This window comes from Hyalella azteca, unplaced genomic scaffold (genome assembly GCF_000764305.2).
Source record: "Hyalella azteca isolate HAZT.00-mixed unplaced genomic scaffold, Hazt_2.0.2 contig8592, whole genome shotgun sequence".
NCBI classification, from domain to species: Eukaryota; Metazoa; Arthropoda; class Malacostraca; order Amphipoda; family Hyalellidae; genus Hyalella; species Hyalella azteca.
In genome coordinates this window covers 188,655-203,057 of record NW_025938681.1, presented here as the reverse complement: position 1 = coordinate 203,057, position 14,403 = coordinate 188,655, and the positions used below count along the sequence as shown (strand labels likewise).

The following is a 14,403-nucleotide window of genomic DNA, read 5'->3' as shown; positions in this document are numbered from 1 at the left end:
TGGACAGTGTTATGCGGGACCTTGTCTACAGTGTAGACGAGCTTCCCACCTTTATTAGAGCTGATCAAAGGATCAGCAGTCAGTATGGACCAAGAAACGAGTACCAGGCACAACAGAATCGGCAACAGGCTGTGGAAGCCTAACATCTGATGCCGAGATTGCTATGCTATGCTATGCTATGCTATGCTAGTGACATGTTCTCAACATCTGAAATGTCAAGAAAACGCGTAATTTTTTATTAAGTGTGTTCAATATTTTCTTGGAAATAGTGTGTCAGATTTGCTTATCATGAACCAGCCCATTCGGGTTTCCGAAAAGTTCATTGGAACTAGTGCAACAAACAACACCTTCACAAATTCTGCATAGAATCACCGCTGGGAACATCGGACCAGTTAAAAATATATATTAAATTATTATCTTGTGCTCTAATGTATTTAGAAAAATTAACTCATTGTCAACGTGAACTCACCGAATCGACAGAACTCGTACAGATCGTTAGCGGATGCTATACAAAATTTTAAAGTACGCAGATGTTAGGGATGTGCTGGATCAATGGATGTGAATCAAGTTTACGTTTGCCAATACAGAGCTGACGATGAACTGAACATAGGAGCACATTAATGTGACGAGGCTGACACTGAACATCGATTATTTCTTTACTAAATAAATTACAAAATTTTGATTGTTGCGGGCCGGGATGCCACAGAGTCAGATACTTTTTACTGTTGTTCTTCAAGCGGGACTCTAGCGTTGCTTACTGGTCTTCTCATATATCAATATAATATAGTATTATAGTGTCTTCGGCATTGAGGAATAGGTCTGGATAGGCCTGTCGCAGATTCTTATACTTTCTTGGCTAGACTGGCCTTTTGATCAAATCTTTTCAACGGACGGTAGATTTAAAATTGCTTCTAGATTTCAGTTGTTCCGTAGGATACGAGGCATTTTAAGACTAAACATATGCTCCTGGCCTCCTGCATGGCCTTATCTAGTCTGTTTTTGAACGCGTTCATACTCGGAGCGTCAACAATATCTTCAGGGAGGCTGTTCCACATGTCGGTGACTCGAAGCGAGAAGAAATGTTGTCGCGTGGATAAGTTGCAGCGCAGTTTTTTTAGTTTATAGTCGCGGCCCCTGGTGTTGGTTCTTGTTTCAAATTCTAGTAATCCTTCTGTGACCTTGTACAAACCATGAGCATACTTGTATACTTCAATGCGGTCACCACGCAGGCGACGATAACAGAGACTGGGCAGCTTCTTAATCTTCACTCTTTCTTCATAAGACTTGCCCTTTAAGCCTGGAATTATCCTTGTTGCACGTCTTTGAACACTCTCAACTAAATTTCTGTCTCTTTCAAGTCTCGGTGACCACACAACGTTTCCAAACTCTGGGTTCGGGCGCACGAGAGGTGAACAACAGCTTCATCATTGCTATGATATCTAGGTACTCGTAGGAGCGATCAGCCCAAGCAGTTTATTGGATTTATTAATTGTATTGTATTAAAATTGTATTGTATTAAAAATTTTATAGGCATATTAAACGCAAGTTAATACATCCAATAAACTGCTTGGGCTGATCAGACGCTCCTACGAGTACCTAGATATAGAAATGATGAAGCTGTTGTTCACCTCTGTCGTGCGCCCAAACCTAGAGTTTGGAAACGTTGTGTGGTCACCGAGACTTGAAAAGGACAAAAATTTAGTTGAGAGTGTTCAAAGACGAGCAACAAGGATAATATCAGGATTAAAGGGCAAGTCTTATGAAGAAAGATTGAAGATTATGAAGCTTCCCAGTCTCCGTTATCGTCGCCTGCGTGGTGACCTCATTGAAGTATACAAGTATACTCATGGTTTGTACAAGGTCCCAGAAGGATTACTAGAATTTGAAACAAGAACCAACACCAAGGGCCACAGCTATAAACTAAAAAAACTGCGGTTTAACTTATCCACGCGACAACATTTCTTCTCGCTACGAGTCACCGACATGTGGAACAGCCTCCCTGAAGATATTGTTGACGCTCCGAGTATGAACGCGTTCAAGAACAGACTAGACAAGGCCATGCAGGAGCATATGTTCAGTCTTAAAATGCCTCGTACCCTACGGAACAACTGATATCTAGAAGCGATTTTAAATCCACCGTCCGTAAGGCCAGTCTAGTCAAGAAAAGTACAAGAATCGGCGACAGGCCTATTTATTTAATGCCGAAGATACTATACTATACTTGTCGACCCTAACTCCAAGATCTTTTTCCACGCAAGACTTCTCAATCATAACCCTCTCAAAATATAGCCTGTTGTGTATACTATACATTGATATAGTATTATATAGCCTGCTGTGTATGCTATATATTAATATAGCATACTAAATAATATTATATATATTAATATAGTATTATATAGCATGTTCGTTATTCTTGCCCAGGGGAAGAACTGCACGCTTGTCAGCGTCACAACGCAGCTGTTATGTATCAGCTCCTGCACTTTCCTTGAAGTTGTCTCCGCTGTTTTATGAACTTCGGTATCGTCAGCGTAAATGCAGCACAGGCTAGACACATTTCCGGAGAATCGTTTGTAAACAAAACGAATAGGCCGGCCCGATCGCACGACATGTCGATAGCTGCGCACGACATTCCAATAGCCGCGCACGACATGCCGATAGCCACGCACGACATGCCGATAGCCGCGCACGACATGCCGATAGCCGCGCACGACATGCCAATAGCCACGCACGACATGCCGATAGCCACGCACGATATGCTTGCCAATAGCCGCGCACGACATGCCAATAGCCGCGCACGACATGCCGATAGCCGCGCACGACATGCCAATAGCCGCGCACGACATGCCAATAGCCCAATAGAGGGACAAAACGAACACTTCTTGGGCATCAACACGCACCATATCTGCATGTCAACATGACACTGACGTGGTACGCGGGGTGATTTACTCGTACAAGCATATTGTTCGAATGCAAAGCGTATATCACACCTCAGTGTGCCCTGCATAGATAGGAGGAACGACTCAACTTCTATAGGTTTAATTGAGAAGAAAAGATAAACCATAACCAGATTGGAATCTTGTCTTCTACACTCTACAGCATTGCCCGTTTTCATTCCTGTTGTTTTTAAAGCCTGTCTCCGTTGTGGTCCGAAATATATTTATTTCACGGTGAATGAATTTGAAGGAATTCTTCAGTCGCTAAGGCCGTTCAGCGACCACTACTCTTCAAACATGAAGGAGTCAGAAACTCAAATTTAAAATAATGAACGGTAAGTCCCAACTCCCAACTTCAACGTTGGTAAAAGGTATACACACTATAATATATATATATATATATATATATAGTGTGTATAGTGAAATATATTTAGCATACTAAGTCAGCAGTGTAGCATATTGGAAATAATAAAATCAAACCCAAACGTGTTAATGATCGCCGATAATTTAATAATGCTGAGTAATCGCATCCTGATCGTATTATCGTATGCTAATAATCGTATGCTGAGGTCATGATTTCGGTGTCAGTTTTCAGCAGCCAGTTCCACTATAATCATATTCAGGATATGTGAATCCGATGCAATTATGGCGAATAAACTATTTATTTACATAAATACAAACGGCGACTCCAAAACTTCATCAACTTGACCACTGATCTTGAAAACTGGCAACGAGTACAATTATAGTGAGAGTAAAGTTAAAGTCATAAAATAAAATGAGTGACAAGAAGACAGCGCGTGCCTCCCTCAGCACACGCTTAGCTACACATGGCCTCCCTCTGCACACGCTCAGCAGCACATGGCCTCTCTTTGCACACGCTCAGCTACACATGGCCTCCCTCTGCACACCCTCGGCTACACATGGCCCCCTCTGCACCCGCTCAGCTACACATGGCCCCCTCTGCACACCCTCGGCTACACATGGCCCCCTCTGCACACCCTCAGCTACACATGGCCTCCCTCTGCACACGCTCAGCTGCACACGGCCTCCCTCTGTACACGCTCAGCTACACATGGCCTCCCTCTGCACATGGTGGGCTATGAGATCCCTCTTCTGCAGTGCACTCAGCGGCGGGTTGCCCATGAACTCGAGCTCGTGGAACTGTTCCTCCTCGAGCAGAGAAGCGGCAGGAGAGGAGCGATACTCGTCGTTATGCATGCAGATGTTGTGCAGGATGCAGCACGTGCGGATCGCCAGGCTCATGCTGCTCACTTGCTGCATCTCAAGGCACTTCAGACGCTGCCATTTGCCCCTCAGCAGACGGAAGGCTTCCTCAAGAGGACGCTTGGTCATCTGAAGCCGCGAGTTGAATTCCTTCTGGAGTCTCGAGTTCCCCGGGGGCTGGGGAGTCTGTGTCTCTTGCTGGGTGTATGGGACTAATATCCGGTCGTCCAGGGGGAAGGCAGCACTGGCCACCAGGTGGGTGTTGGGGGGGAATATGACGTGGGGTTCTTGCTCGATGATCTGGCACAGCGAGCTGCGTTTGTAGACCTGAGACTCGTGCAGGCTGCCGGCCCGCCCCACGTTGATATAAGTGAACATCGCCCTGAGGGGAATGAGGGATGCATAAGCCATACATTCCTACCCTCGCCCTGCAGGGCGTGAGGGATGCATAAGCCATAAATTCCTACCCTCACCCTCTAGGGCGTGAGGGATGCATAAGCCATACATTCCTACCCTCACCCCGCAGGGCATGAGGGATGCATAAGCCATACATTCCTACCCTCACCCCGCAGGGCGTGAGGGATGCATAAGCCATACATTCCTACCCTCACCCCGCAGGGCATAAGGGATGAGAGCATCAATTATATCTAGTCGAACGTCACCCAGCACACCGACTGAACATATCAGCATTTATAACAATAATAATAATACTAAATCCTAATTCCATGAATTCGTCATGATACATAACAGAAACAAATACAATAACCTCGTTATGATAATGTCCTACTATAAAATAATAAATGTTTCTTGCAATCCAGCGTAATTATAGTGGAGTGTAAGACGCACTTGTGGTCAGCGACGGCGAGCAAATGTATGGAATGGAACTGCATGGCATTGGAGTAGATGCTGCTGGACTTGCCCACAGGGGCTTTAGTGATGGCCATGTGGCAGGACCCCATCACCCCCACCACCCCCGGCACCCCACCCAGGTTCTGGAACTCGTGGGTCGCCTCGTCTACCGCGCCTCCTGCAGTAGTAGGTTGAAAAATAATTGTTTTGTAGCGTAAAGAGGATCAAAAATATAGAAATGAGCTCACGCTGCTGCACCACTCGGCCACTCAATGACACTGCTAAGGTGGGCGACGACGAGGCTGCAGAAGAGGTACGCCACTCACCACTCGGCCACTCAATGACGCAGCTGAGGTGGGCGACGACGAAGCTGCAGAAGAGGTACGCCACTCACCACTCGGCCACTCAATGACGCTGCTGAGGTGGGCGACGACGAGGCTGCAGAAGAGGTGGATGGTTTTATGCATCCAGCCGCGGGACTTGAAAACGAGCTGGTCGGCCATCTCCCTATAGGAGTCCTTTGTGGACAGCAGCACCAAGGACGCCAGCACGAAGTCCTTCAGCGGGGCCCGACGACCGGGGTTTGTGTAGTGGGGCCCCAGCACCATGAACAGGCCCTGTGTGGGGGGGAGGAGTGAGTAGTGGGTGATTCATAACTTAATGCATGTTCCTATCAAGGGTTGAGAACCTCACTGAGTAAACTCCTAACACTCACCAATGCTCTGTCTATGCACAAGAGCAAAATAAGGATAAAATGTACCTTCAGTCTAGAGATAATTTGTATTTAACCTTTTAATCCTTCACTTCAAAGGGAGCATTTATTTGCTTAGAGGGGCCAAAAATGCACACCTTATAAACATAAAAACACTACACGTTATTTAAATGCTGAGAACACGTCTGGCCGTTGTGGCCAGTTCGGAGCACTGACCTCAACTTGGCTCTTGGTGAGATGGTGGAAGTGAGGGAACTCATCCATGCCGTGATGAGGGATTTTCATGGCATTTTTCCTCCTTTTGGCTCCCAGCGGCTCCGTCATTCCTAATAGCGTCCCCTTTTTGGGGGAACTTTCCTCTTTTTTATCCTCTAACTTGAGGGCATTGGGGTTTGTGCTTCCTCCAGATGCGTTATAACTTGTAGAATTAGTTTGCTGATTGGTAGGGTTAGATTGTTGGTGTAAAGAGTTAGATTGATTTGAAGAATGGGATTGGTGATTTAATGGATTATGTTGCTGATTTAATGGGTGAGGTTGCTGATTTAATGGGTGAGGTTGCTGATTTAATGCCTGAGATTGATGATTCAAGGAGTTAGGTAGTTGATGGGTGGAGCTGTACTGGGTACTGGAGGTAGGGTATGGTGGTAGAGTGAAATCAGCCGGGGCTGACCTTCTCCGGGGTATGGAGACATGTCCGTGTTCTGATCTGTAAAATATCAACTTCTTCAAGCTTTATCCCAACGAAATGTGAATCATGAAGCAATTGAAACAATAGGTACATAACACAAATGCAAGTATTATATAATTGAACTAATAGGTACATTGAAATATATTTTCACCCAAAGACTGGCCTTGCATGAAGTGCATATTTATAGATTATAGGATAACTGAATAGGTATTCTAGCACATGGCGCTTCATAATAATATAATGAAATAAAACATGAGTCAGAGTGAACAAAAAAATGCAAGTTAAAAACATAATTAAATGATCAGTGACTGTTGTCAGTGTAATGTGTACTAGACACAAAGTACTGAAGCAAGCAAAGAATGTGGCCACAATTTTCCAAAAGTCACAACGATTATGCAAGGCATAGATTCTGGCCTCTAGGTTCTGACATAGGATAACTTGTTCAATTTAGCCGCATAACTGTAGCTAGGTTCTGATATAGGATAACTTGTTCAATTTAGCCGCATAACTGTAGCTAGGTTCTGATAAAGGATAACTTGTTCAATTTAGCTGCATAACTGTAGCTAGGTTCTGATAAAGGATAACTTGTTCAATTTAGCTGCATAACTGTAGCTAGGTTCTGACATAGGATAACTTGTTCAATTTAACCGCAAAACTGTAGCTAGGTTCTGACAGAGGATGACTAGTTCAATTTAGCTGCATAACCATGCAAGGGAAGCTATGTCCCGCCTGAGGAGGAATAAGTTGGAAGGAAACTATGTGCAGAGAGGATCTTAGGAAAAAAATAGTGAGGAGCTGGAAAAGTCTTGGTGAGAAAGGGCGAGACAAAAAAGGATATATTTTACATCTATTGTGCAGGCAATAGGTATGCTTTACACAAATGTGAGAAAATGTTCCTGTTATATTCATAACACAAAACCAAAAGATAAAATAAAAAATAGAGGTTTGGGATGGGAGAAGGTGGAGACCATATTTTAACCCATGCTTCTTTGGAATCCAGAAGAAAATTAAGCACACTTAACCACCTATCTTATTTGCCATGTATAATCTACCATTATCAACAAAATTCAACCAAATGTAACTAAATGCATGTCAAACCTTGTGGGAGTTTTAACAGGTGTTCGGGCATATTTCTTTGCCTTGGTCTTGGCCGGTGAGAGTCTCTTGGCAGATGCTGGTTGGTAGGCGCCTTCATAGCCACCCTGTGTGTACTCCCCATTGATGATCAGCCCGCCACTGCTGGCGAGTCCTTGTAAGCAGTTACATCACAAAATATACAACATGGAATTTTGCTCAACAATACTTTATCAAATAAAATAATACATGTTTAAAAATTACTTTTTGAAGATAACACTTCTAAAGAATCCAGTGTCTCTAATGTTAAAAATGTACAATGAATTTCTTATTTTATTTTTGAATATTAAAAAAAATAATTTTTAAATTTTTTTTAATTTACAAATTTTTTACAAAATTATTTATTCTGTCAATTGATTCATGCATTGCCTCCAACTTCACAGAAGTGTACAAAATTTCGGGTCAATTGGACAGGTAGAAGGGTGTCAAATAACAGTTTTAAGATTTGTAGGTACCTAGCTGACAAAATTATTTTTAAAATTTTTTAATATTGAAAAAAAAAATTCATTTTTAAAATCTTTTATTTTGTCATTTGATTCTTGCATTGTCTCCAACTTTTCGCAAGTGTGCAAAAATTCAGATCGATAGGATAAGTAGAAGTGTGTTAAATTTTGATTATATTATTTGTAGCAGACAGACAGACAGACAAATAAACAAGAAGTGAAGTTAAAGAGAAGTGCTGTAAAAAGGAATATATTAATTCTAACCTATACACATGAACTTGTGAAGTCATGAGCTAACCTTTTATAAGTTATATGAGTTGTTGTTATGGCTTACAATAATGATTTTATATGACCATGCAAATTGGAAACCACTATAGAGACTAATGTAGAAATAATGCATTAACATTTTGTTAGTATGTTTGAGAGAATGAGACCCAGTACAGTAAATAACATATACTACACAATGTATAGCAGCTCAAATTATTAGGTTAAAAACATACCATTTTACTAAACATTGAACACTCTCATGTTCAAACATTGTTTACTTATAAAATCTATTTCACTTTTAACATCTTTTATTAGTGTTAAGTAGACAGCAATATTACCAGCCTTCATTCTTGTATCTGGTCCTTAATATTTAAAGCTCTAGAACATAACAATTTCACATGACAGGTAGTGAACTATTTTAAATTGCTAAGTATAATTACAAAATAATGAATGATGCATTACACTGACCAGCATGTGCAGCATTACTGCCATTAGTGACTGTGATGCTAGTGCTGCCAGCCACCTCTCCTGGCACCAGTACTTGTTGATGTTGTTGGCTGCTGGCAAGTGAGGTCAGGTTCATCGCTGATGACGAGTTTCCTGTGCTAATACCTACAAAAATGTAAATGTGGATAAATTAAATAAATTCTTTGCTCTTTTATCTTAATACAATATATATATATATAGTCAGATGGGGTAAGACAGGACCGAAATCACAAACAAGCCTGTAGCATCTATACCATGAATAACTAAATACCCTAAACCTATCACAAGGTGTATATATGCAATGGGCTTCTAAGCTACAACTCAGACGTTTTGCCTCTAACATAGTTTTCTGTACAGATTAAAAAAAGTTGGCTGGTCCCATCTTACCCCACTGGGGTAAGATGGGACCAGGCTGGGGTAAGAAAGGACCAACTGGCAATTCTTATGTTACAAGGTTTTTCATAACAGTACAAATCTGATATTCAATATTATCAATCTAGAAACACATTATTTGATTAAACAACCACTTGTTACTGTTTTGTGTTGTGGGAAGTCAACTCTAATATCAGTCACATTGGAGTTTTTGTAATGAGAAAACTTTGTTAAGCATAGTAATAGTGGGTTGGCTTTGGTTCATTGTAGAGCACTGCTAAATGCTTCATGTATATTCCATTAGTGTCATTGTCTGAAAATTTATCAAATTGGTAATAAAACCAATGGATAATAACTTAAGTGTCAGACGTCATGTGTTTTCTTGCTAACTGCATTTGTGATGCACTTCTTCAAACATAGCTCATGCCCTCTTTCAGAGTTTTGATCATAATTATTTTTCATGTTCCACACAATGATTTTCCCCCAGCCAATCTTGCACATACTAGTTCGCAGCTCATTAATGGGAAGAGACATCCCTATTTTCTGTATCCCTTTGATGAAATTTAAAATAGTGCACTAAATTTCTTTAATAAAGCTAACAAGTTATAATGAAGTTTGAGCAAAAGATAAAAATTTTGACCAAAATACTCCATGTACTACACAATAATATATTCATTTAAAAACTATTTTTGATAAACTGTAGGGTAATAGAGGACTTCAAATTAAATTCAGTGCAATTAGAATGCATGCCATGGGCTGGTCCTTTCTTACCCCATGAAGCCTGTGATCCTGTCTTACCCCATTTGACTATATCTCATATTTTAACCATGGGGCTGATCCAAGTCACCTGTCTTACAACTACATGAACACCAAGAGGAAGAGGAACCTGCACATACCGGTACTGATAAGTAAACCTTGGGTGCATACCTTACATATGCAATTATGCATGTTTCAATTTAACTCAAACTTAGCTGGTTTAATGAAGATGTGCATTTAAATTTTTAAACTGGTCCTAGTAAGCCCCTTTTACGATACCAAGTCACATGGTAAATAACATTAAAATGAGAAAAAATATTTAATTCTATAGAGGCCAATCAAATGCAATGCATCAACATCTTGCCTACGTACCACATATTCTTTTAAATTTGAATGCTGTCAAGCTAATATAGTAAATTCCTATGCATTGAATAAAAATATAAAATAATAAATTTATAACATAAGTGCTTACATCTTTCCTATTGAATTAATCAGAAACACATAAAGCTAAAGCTCAGCACATAAATAAAGCTCAGCAATTAATTTGGTCATAGGCCATCATCGGTGTTGCCATCTCACCATCGGTGTTGATGGCAAGCATTCGACCAGAGTGGTCGAGTATGGCCGTACCAACTGGAGTACCTGCACTGTTGACCACCACTACCACTCGGTTGTTGCTCCCACTGTCACTGCTACCTGAAAGATAATATTAATGAACATACATTTTATACAAAATTTTATACTGTACTAACATTTTCTTTCTTCTCCAAACATGATAATTTTTTAAGCTTTATATATATTGTGGCATGTCACTTGAATGGATTATTAAGGGGGGTATGTAGACCCGCCCGAACTCCGAAGCGAGGGTGATCGCGGACGCTGCCGTGACTACTAGTTTCTTACGTCTGGCTGTGTGGTGTCAAAGGAATGTCATGTGAGCGCAGGCCTGCGTCTGGCTGCTCTACACTCATAGACTTGGGCAGACGCGTAACTAAGCAAAGGGTGCTTGGGCCGCTGAGCTGATCCCTCACACTGTAACTTTCATCTGACCTTGAACTTGGAAGAAGTAGGAATGCCTTCTGTTCATTATTATTTGATCGTCAACGACTTTCAAATGATTGCATTTTTTTAGAAATCACAGCATCTTTTATTGTCTTGAAATAACGTGCAGAGCTTGGGCATTTGATTTTGGATGCTGTAATAAATGTGCTAGCCCTTTAACACAGGGCCATAGGAGGGAACAGGGGAGGGTGAGCAGTGCAGCCTGTCTACCTCCATGCGAGGTGGGGTAGAGGATGTCTTCCCCTCTACCCTCTATCCCCTCTATGGGGTAGACAAGGGTAGCCACTTCAAGCAAGAGATTTATGAGCGTACGACACTTTCAACGTGCTCAGCGCAAGCATCCAATGAAAATGTGAAAAGTCCTGTTTAGCAGTGATGAAAACATTTTTTGGTTGTGAATATTTACAAAATGGATGTTGATTCTTACATGTATTTAGTAACATCAGATAGAGAATAAATAGTACTACACGTTAACGTCTCAAAAATTTCGATAAGACGCCGGTTTAATTAACATTGAGGTACAAAATTATCATCTATCATAACTGGTGTTATACAAAGCTTACATATTTTTTGTTCCTTTACACGGATTGTAAATAAATACCTAGATAAGTATGGAAAATTTCAGATCGTCATCTCATTTACAAGTGGAGTAAAGTTCACCCTAATTAGTGAAGAACTGCTTAGGAACCTGTCTGGGACCTTGCGGCTCTCAAGCACCACCTTAAAGGATGCTAATAAATTAAATACTATAACATCTTTTAACTACTATTGCATTACCTAGAGCCTCTTGAAACATGTTTAAAAACTTGATAAACTATCAAGTACAAGGCCAATTCAACAAACTTTCTAGCAAAACAATACCAGCATAGCATGGGTAAAGTGTTTTTGCCCTTTCATCCTCTCACCTGCAATATTTAGTTGTGAGGAAGTTGCAACAGAGCTGAGGTTGCTGCCACCAACACACAGAGCTGCTTCCACCTGAAGCACATAAATATTTATTATTAAGCTTCTCATTATGGCTGAAGGTAGCAAATTTTTCTGCTATTTTCACATTTGGTAAATATTTTTTTTACCTTTTCACATTTGGTAAATATAAAAAACATTATTGAAGCCCACTGCCCACATAATATGGAAAAGAAAAAGAATATTGAGTTTGCCTGTTGTCAGACTAGGAACCCAATTGGCCTCAGAAGCAAGAGAAATTTTTGGAAAGAATTGTAAAGTAAATAAAACCAAGAAAATTTACCACATTTTAAAACTTTTTAAAGACCAGCTTCATGACAAGTTCAAAGTACAAAGAATGCAAAACTGAAACTATAATTGATAAAGAAAAGCTAAACTTACACAAAAATATAGGTCAAGACATGCAATGATAGACAAAACATAATAAAAACATTAACAAGCATGTATTGCCTGTACAATTAATATATGCAGGAATTTTGGTATGTATCAAGGTGTGTTGGAACATTGGGCTTCCAGATACATCTAAGATGCTCTACAGATGTCAGACTGTACAGAGTTCCATTGTCAACAGACTAGGCCTATTTGGTCATAGGTTTTAGGCTTTTAGCCACTGGTGAAGCAATGCCAAATGCCAATATCAGGGCCAGGGTAGAGTTTTGGCAATTTATACATTCAATTTCAATATCAATCCAGATTCCAGATGGCCCACCACAATGCCACTATTTTAGGTTTTGTAAATAAATTTTTATAGAAAATCCTGTAGATTTAGGTAATTCTAATGCATAGTGGCAAAGCAGAGGTTTTTTTTTCATGGATAGTTGAATAGGTACCAACATTAATGTACACAAGAGATTGGGCAAATTCACTATGTTCTGCCTCTGGCAACCAATCTTCAACAATATTGTTAATATTTTGAGTTCAAAAAGTATTCTTTGGCAGAACAATTAGACTATGGTAAAGGTGAATTACCATTTACCAAACCCTACATTATTATTGGCTTACATAGTGCCAGTCTAGTATGGAATATATCTACTTGGCGAGCCGCGACTGAATTTTTTGAGCCGTGGTTTTATGGATTTGCCAGCCGTGATTCCATTTCTATGTTTTGCTGAAGATCGTGCATAGTTGCGGTCATGTCAAAGTGGTCAGACTGCTTTAACATGTGCTCAACTTACAGTAAAGACAAATTTTATTGTTGCCATTTGACTGTTTTAGGGTAAAATTAGAGATTTGGATAACCCGTGCATGGACTTTGTAAATAAATTTGCACCTCGTAAATGGCTTTTCATGGCCAAGATATGGAATTCACCGCTTGGTGAAATAGAATCACGGCTCGAAGGAATGTAATTACGGCTGGCAAATCCATAAAACCACGGCTCAAAAAATTCAGTCGCGGCTCACCAAGCAGATATATTCCATGCCTGGTGGCATAGTGCTAGTGGCATGATTGGAATTTTCCTAATTACAAAAACCTGGCAGCTTCAAACTGTGCAGTGTGCATAGTCAGCACAATGCACAAAGGCTTCATATTTCATGCCAAGCCAGGCTGGCTCTCTGACTCTAGTCTGTTCAGTAGTCTCTAGTCTGTAGTCTCTACTCTCATCATTCTCAGAATCTCACGATGCTTGATCACCATGACACAGATATATTTACCATTACCAAGGTGCAAGACTGCAAGGTCCAAGTTAAAAAGGCAACACACATTTATTGCTATTTTGCCGAAATAAAATATTTGTACACAATACACAAATCATTACACATTCACATACCATACTGATCAATGCAAATTCTACCATGCGCGGCAGCCGGCGTGCTCGGCAGTCGGCACGGTGATGTGGCTTTGGCTGCTAAACAGATAAAATTTAATAAATATTCAAAACGAAAGCCTTACAAACTTTACTTACATCATTCAACATTTGCTGATCCTCAACAACATATGAAGAATACTGCGAGCTTCCTGAATTACTGGTACTCATCTTGATGAACTCACAAGACACAACACAGTGACAGTATTCGCGAAAATGTAACGTAAAATTCTAAGAAGCTACGTAAATTACTTGTTCTTGACAGGCTTTGAACGTGTTGATAGACTAATGGAGAGTGTTGACCAACTGCCCGCACTCCGGACTCCGCCGTAGTGAATTTTTTGAGTCTACACAAATGAAAACACAAACAAAGTGTTGCCAAGTAAAGATTACGAAGGGTTTATCCTCTAGAAAACATTATAGGTAACAATTTGGATCTCTGAATTACAATGAATTGCAATTTTGATTTAAAAGGCACAAATCAGTGCTAAGAAACAAAAAATCAATCGAAACTAGTTTAGAACCAATCAAAACTTCTGATCGAGTTATCAAAGTTGCCTCGGGCGTTTGTCTTGGTGGCTCGATTGAGCACTTATGTTCTGGTTTTTATAATAATAATAATAGCGGTTTCAGCGTTTAGTAGGCCGTAGGCCTGTCGCCGATTCTTAACATCGCAGAACATTCACAGCATTTTGCGGTCTCGAACTCG

General features: G+C 40.5%; 1 protein-coding gene across 1 annotated transcript; it reads right to left on the bottom strand.

Annotated features, from left to right (window-relative positions):
• Window positions 1-3,434: 3,434 nt before the first annotated feature.
• Window positions 3,435-14,031, bottom strand: LOC108679858. The gene is made up of 9 exons (XM_018168587.2): window positions 13,794-14,031; window positions 11,832-11,904; window positions 10,444-10,560; window positions 8,719-8,862; window positions 7,505-7,655; window positions 5,935-6,424; window positions 5,401-5,623; window positions 5,004-5,184; window positions 3,435-4,539 (listed from the first exon to the last, which is right to left on the bottom strand). The coding sequence occupies exons 1-9, from the start codon at window positions 13,863-13,865 to the stop codon at window positions 3,996-3,998; spliced, it is 1,995 nt and encodes a 664-aa protein (XP_018024076.1). The 5' UTR covers window positions 13,866-14,031; the 3' UTR covers window positions 3,435-3,995.
• Between the last annotated feature and the right edge of the window lie 372 nt (window positions 14,032-14,403).

What these genes read in the sequence shown, in the direction of transcription:
- LOC108679858 (XM_018168587.2), bottom strand. Translation starts at nt 13,865, where the DNA reads ATGAGTACCAGTAATTCAGGAAGCTCGCAGTATTCTTCATATGTTGTT. An exon ending in CTCACAACTAAATATTGCAG is followed by an intron (nt 10,561 to 11,831) that starts GTGAGAGGATGA and finishes ATTATCTTTCAG; the next exon opens with GTAGCAGTGACAGTGGGAGC. An exon ending in GCTTGCCATCAACACCGATG is followed by an intron (nt 8,863 to 10,443) that starts GTGAGATGGCAA and finishes ACATTTTTGTAG; the next exon opens with GTATTAGCACAGGAAACTCG.